At 33.7% G+C, this 5,548-nt stretch overlaps 2 protein-coding genes across 2 annotated transcripts; both read left to right on the top strand.

Annotated features, from left to right (window-relative positions):
* Positions 1–508: 508 nt before the first annotated feature.
* Positions 509–1,801, top strand: LOC138353648 (baculoviral IAP repeat-containing protein 2-like). Its single transcript, XM_069306832.1, is given in 3 exon segments — positions 509–1,075; positions 1,077–1,428; positions 1,535–1,801. Coding segments are annotated over 3 exon segments (1,161 nt in total). The 5' UTR covers positions 509–533.
* A 74-nt stretch (positions 1,802–1,875) lies between these two features.
* LOC138353647 (putative leucine-rich repeat-containing protein DDB_G0290503) lies at positions 1,876–4,837 on the top strand. The gene is made up of 3 exons (XM_069306831.1): positions 1,876–2,040; positions 2,161–2,353; positions 4,203–4,837. Exons 1-3 carry the CDS (start codon positions 1,876–1,878, stop codon positions 4,835–4,837), a joined length of 993 nt encoding a protein of 330 aa, XP_069162932.1.
* Positions 4,838–5,548: the final 711 nt, after the last annotated feature.

Raw genomic sequence — 5,548 nt, 5'->3', positions numbered from 1 at the left:
GTGGACTAGGGACAATTAATTAAAATATGTTTTCTAGTAACACCTGTGGTAGGGATGACATCTTTTAGACTGGAGTTTGTATTGATTTACATATGATATATAAAGTGTTCATCAATAAAAATAAGTAAGTAGTTAGGTAGTAGTATTTTTTTATCTGGGACGTGATTTATTTATTTTTTTTTTGGGGGGGGGGGGGCGCCCAGGTTGAGAAAAGAATCTGTGTAAAAAATGTAGTAAAATTTCCACAATTAAATTTCTATTTTTATCACAGAATTTCCACTTGGTTCCCTATATTTTTCTTACCATTATTTCAGCTTTTTACTAAGGGATTTGGTAAAGGATTTCAGCTGATAAACTCTATAGTCCCAATTTTAAGTCTATGAGTCAACAGGAAGAGGACGAGGAGAAGGAGGAGGGGGAGGATGGGGGAGGGAGATTGTGTATTATATAAAGAGAGAGAGAGAGAGAGAGATGCCTCTCTCAGTCACTAACTAGTCAGTCTAATACAACACTCACATTTTGTTTTCATAGCAATGAGAGAAGAAAAAAATCGTTTGGAGACTTTTAAGGACTGTAACTTCAGTGTAAACAGTCATGTACTTGCAAAGGCGGGTTTCTATTATACTCATAAAGCAAATCTTTTAGAATGTTCAATGTGCCATTTTCAAATTGATGCCACGAACGTAAACCAAGATGAAAATAGAATCATTGCTTTACATAAGAAAGAGAAACCAGAATGCACATTTAATCAGAACGTGAAAAGATCTATTTCTAAGAAGTTTGATTCATATGACAGTTTACGGTTTGAAAAGGAACGTTTGGATACCTACATAGATTGGCCACTTGAATGGTTAGAACCATCTGATTTGGCTCGTGATGGCTTTTACTACCTGCGAACAAATGACCACGTTGCTTGTGTCTTTTGTCGAGGCATTCTTGGTGCCTGGGAAAGAGGAGACACTCCCAGAGGCGAACATCAGTTTCACTTTCCCCATTGTCCATTCATTCGAAACCAACCAGTGGGAAATTTTCCACTACTATTTAATGAAAAATTCAATGGGTTATTCCGTTCCACTGAGAAATAGTAAAAATTCGTCCTATACACAAGGAATAGATGTCTGTGGTCTAAGTCCTATGACAAACAATGGAGTTCACCAGCATACCATCGCCAAGCGAAAAGACTACTTAACACTTGAAAGTCGCCTAGCAAGCTTTAACAATTGGCCTGAACGTGTAACACAGAAACCAACTGAATTGTCAGAAGCTGGATTCTTCTATTGTGGTTTAAGTGATCATGTGCGCTTTTATCATTGTGGGAATGGACTTCGAAACTGGGAAACTGATGATATACCTTGGGATGAACATGCTCCCTGGTACCCAGAGTGTACCTTCCTCTTCTTGACGAAAGGAAAAGAATTCATTGATCAGGTATGTCAGCTAGATGAGTTACAGTAACTTGAAATGAAGGTTGACTATTATTATTGTAATCTTTATAAAAGCCATTTGTAACATTAACTTTATTCTTTTTTTTCAGGTTCAAGGAGAAAGGCCACCTTATGAGACAAACCCTTCAATAACCCATATCAATGAAGATCAACACAAACTTATTAAGGAACTAGACATGACTAAGCACCTTATTTCAATGGGTTTCCAGGAAGATCATGTGATGACAACGTATCATAATCAACTCAAAGAGAAGGGGTTACCTTTCTTTAACATTGAGTCATTTATTGAAGCAGTCTTACAGTACATAGAAGACGAAGTTAGAAAAGAGTTGGTTTCTGACCCAACCAACAAGTAGAATCATCTACAACTTTAATACAGCCTATAGTAAATAAATTGACATTGGCTGAAGATGTTGTCCCAAGCCCACCAATGTCTGATGGAAATGAGTTGGTTTCTGACCAAAACCAACAAGTAGAATCATCTACAACTTTAATACAGCCTATAGTAGATGAATTAGCCTTGGCTGAAGTTGATATTGTCCCAAGCAAACCAATGTCTGATGGAAATGAGTTGGCTTCTGACCAAAACCAACAAGTAGAATCATCTACAACTTTAATACAGCCTATAGTAGATGAATTGGCATTAGCTGAAGTTGATGTTGTTCCAAGCCAACCAATGTCTGATGGAACTGAGTTGGCGTCTTACCCCAATCAGCAAGTAGAATCTACAATAGTTGATGAATTGACATTGACTGAAGTTGATGTTGTCCCAAGCCCACCAATGTCAGGTGATTCTAACCCACAACCATTATTTGGTAGAATAAGTGATCAAGTTGCCGCTCTCCCAAAATCAGAAGGTAAAATTAGACACAGAGTGATTGAGTGTAAGATTTGTATGGAGAATGAGAGTGAGTTAATGTTTTTTCCTTGTAATCACATGTGCACTTGTTTCAAATGTGCATCAAACATATCCACATGTCCAATTTGCAGAGCTGAGATAAAATATACTTTTAAAGTAATTATATCCTAGTAAAGAATGTTTTAGATGTGTGATAATGATATGATATGTACGATTTGAGAGCAATACTGCAAAACCTAACATGTTGGAATTTATGGAAATGAACGTGCAGATGTGCTGGCGGCTGAAGGTGCTGAGGGAGACTATATTGAAAATACTTCGTACCCAAGACTCTTCTAAGAAATTAGAAAACATCATTGTCAAGAAAGTTGTGTTGGATACAAAAATATGTCCACACCTACAGTAATAAGGATGATTTTAGACCATTTGCATAACATAATGTATCCTATCTATCAACCCGGCTGGAAATATATGAATTTTAAATCTTATTATTCCTATAATAAATACCTTATAATTATTATTGACGAAATATTATTCCTTTCCCCAGATATAATCTCAGATGAGGAAAAGTTGTAGTTTAGTTATACCAATATGTGTGTGTGTATCCTTTCAAAATAGATATTTCTATTTTTTTTTTTGTCTTTAAGGTAGTATAAAAGTGTCACTAAGGTAGCCTGCAGCAGAACACAGTTTATGGATTAATTAGTGGTAGAGTCGCCATCCAAGCACACTACACTACATACTACCTCTTGATATAACTTTCTAGACAGTGAAAGTGAAAAAACAAGCAGTACTACTCAATCTCTGGCGGAACTGAAGAAGCAAACAACCATTCCACAAACTGGTCAAGCCAATCAACCAACTTGTCTGTCAACTGATCTACAACCACCCAACCAATCTGTCCATCAACTGGACTACAACCACCCTTTTTCTGTTGGAAGTTTCTTTCTAGGGAAGTGGATAACAATTGATCATATAAAATAAGAGAGCACATACTGTTTTTCATAATGGTTGCACCATATGAATTTGATGATATGCAATTGTCAAGGTCTTTAGTACGTGTCTCAGGCAGTGCCTATAACAGAGGAGTCATTTTAGACTTAAGCAGAACATCCACTTTCGCTGCTACAGTTCCAGTGAACCCATTGCCTCCGAAATTAGCAGGACCCAGAACACAACAGCAACTATTGCTGAATATTAATAAGCTGAAACATGAAAACCATATTATTCAACAAAATTTGTCAGTTTTGTATAAAATGTTTAAATAACAGGAGAGACAAATTTCTATGTTGAGAAGGGGGTATAAGGGAATGGAGCATCCAAAAAAGTTCCTTTTCCGAAACCACTATCTCCTCCTACTTACTCAACACACCCACCATCTCCTCCTCCTCCTCCAATTAATTCTCTCAATCCATCGTCCCCTACAATTTCTATGAGTATCAGGTAAATAAATAAATAATTTCTTTTACCTGTTTGAAAATGAAGCCCCACTCATCCTTCTTTTTCTTGCTTAACTTTTGTCACCTGATCGTAGAATTATATTAAATCAATAATTTAAAAAAAAATGAGTGAAATTGTTAAAATAATCGTGAATACTATAACATTCCTAGACAATGGTTCCTCGGGTTTGAGAGAACGTATATTCATAAAAACTCTTATTAACAATTTTGTTGTTGTGAATGATGATGATAAAAGAATAATTTTATTATTGAATAAAATGCTTCATTTGTTTACTATCTCTGATCGATATATTAAATTAATAACTGAAACATATCCTCTTAAGAGTCAGAATCAACAAAAACAAACAATAGCTCATTTGAATAAAAAATGTAATGAATGCGAGAATGAAAAAAGTGAATTAGAAATTAAATGTGGATATCAAGATGCCACAATAACAGATTTAAATACAAGTGTGAGAGATTTAGAACTTACTATTGTGCAGCTTACAAAGAAATTAGGAGACCAAGAAAATGAAATAGAGAATTTAAAGAAGGAAAATTTAACTCTTCAAGATAATCAAAATAAATTGAAAAATAATCTAGAAGATCGAAATAATACTGAATTAATGAAGCTTAGAATCCAATACGATGATGAAAAGAAAAAGTATGAAACAGAATATGCATTTTTGGTAAATGAGAAAGATAGACAAATTCAACATATCTCTGAAGACAAAGACAAACAAATAAAAGACTTAGCTGATGAAAAAGAAAAACTAACCGATTTAATAAATTCAAATAATACTAGAATAAGATCCAAATACGTTGCACTCGAAAAGGAACTAAAAAGTGCACATGAACAATTAACTATAAGTCGTCAACAACAAGAAGAATTAAATAGGAAATTAGCCGCATGTGAAAACGATATAAGGATCCAGAAAATGCAATTTCTGGAATGCCAACAAGCCCTACAAAAATGCAACTATGATAAACAATCAGACCAAGAAGAATATAATAAGCTATTAGTATCCCAAAAACATTATCTTGAGGAATGCGAACAAAAACTACTTGATTGTGAAAATTCTAAACAAATTTAGTATGATGAATATAATATATTAGTAAAGAATATAAATGAAGTAAATAAATATAATATTGAAACATTAGAGCGACTTTATACAAAACCTACATTATCGAATAGCGATATAATTCATTGTTTTTCAAGCATATTTCCTTTAGATGATGATGATGAATCAAAGGAAACAAGAAAATCACAAATTGAAGCAATAATAAATCGGTTCAGTAGTCAGTTGAATACCGAACGCGATAACTACATTTACCAAGAACGTGAAAAGGACATTAAAGACAGGATTTCCCGTTTAAATTATTATATTATTAATATTGAACCACTCCAAAATAATGATTTACTTAATATTTTTACTAACGAGGAAGAAAGAAATTTATTTAATCAAATATTAGAAAAATTTAAAACTAATATTATTGATGAAACAGTATATGAACACGAACGTCAAATAATGCCCTATGTAAATGAAAATGATCATTTAAAACGCCAATTAGACGAACCTAATTATCTTGCTAAACTGTTAATAGATGCGGTGGCATCAATAGTTTTAGTTCAAGAAATTATAACCAAACGAATTGTTGACCTGGAAAAAGATCATAAAGGAACGAATGAGGAAGTTATAAAAGTTTATGCATTCGTTACTATTCTATATACATTATTCCAGAAGGAAATAAGGCAAGATTTGAATGTAAATAATGTACAACGCTTTTATTACATTATCTTGAAC

Source organism: Procambarus clarkii, chromosome 59, assembly GCF_040958095.1.
Source record: "Procambarus clarkii isolate CNS0578487 chromosome 59, FALCON_Pclarkii_2.0, whole genome shotgun sequence".
Taxonomy (NCBI): Eukaryota; Metazoa; Arthropoda; class Malacostraca; order Decapoda; family Cambaridae; genus Procambarus; species Procambarus clarkii.
The sequence above is the reverse complement of the archived record's forward strand: the minus strand, read 5'-3'. Positions and strand labels throughout refer to the sequence as shown.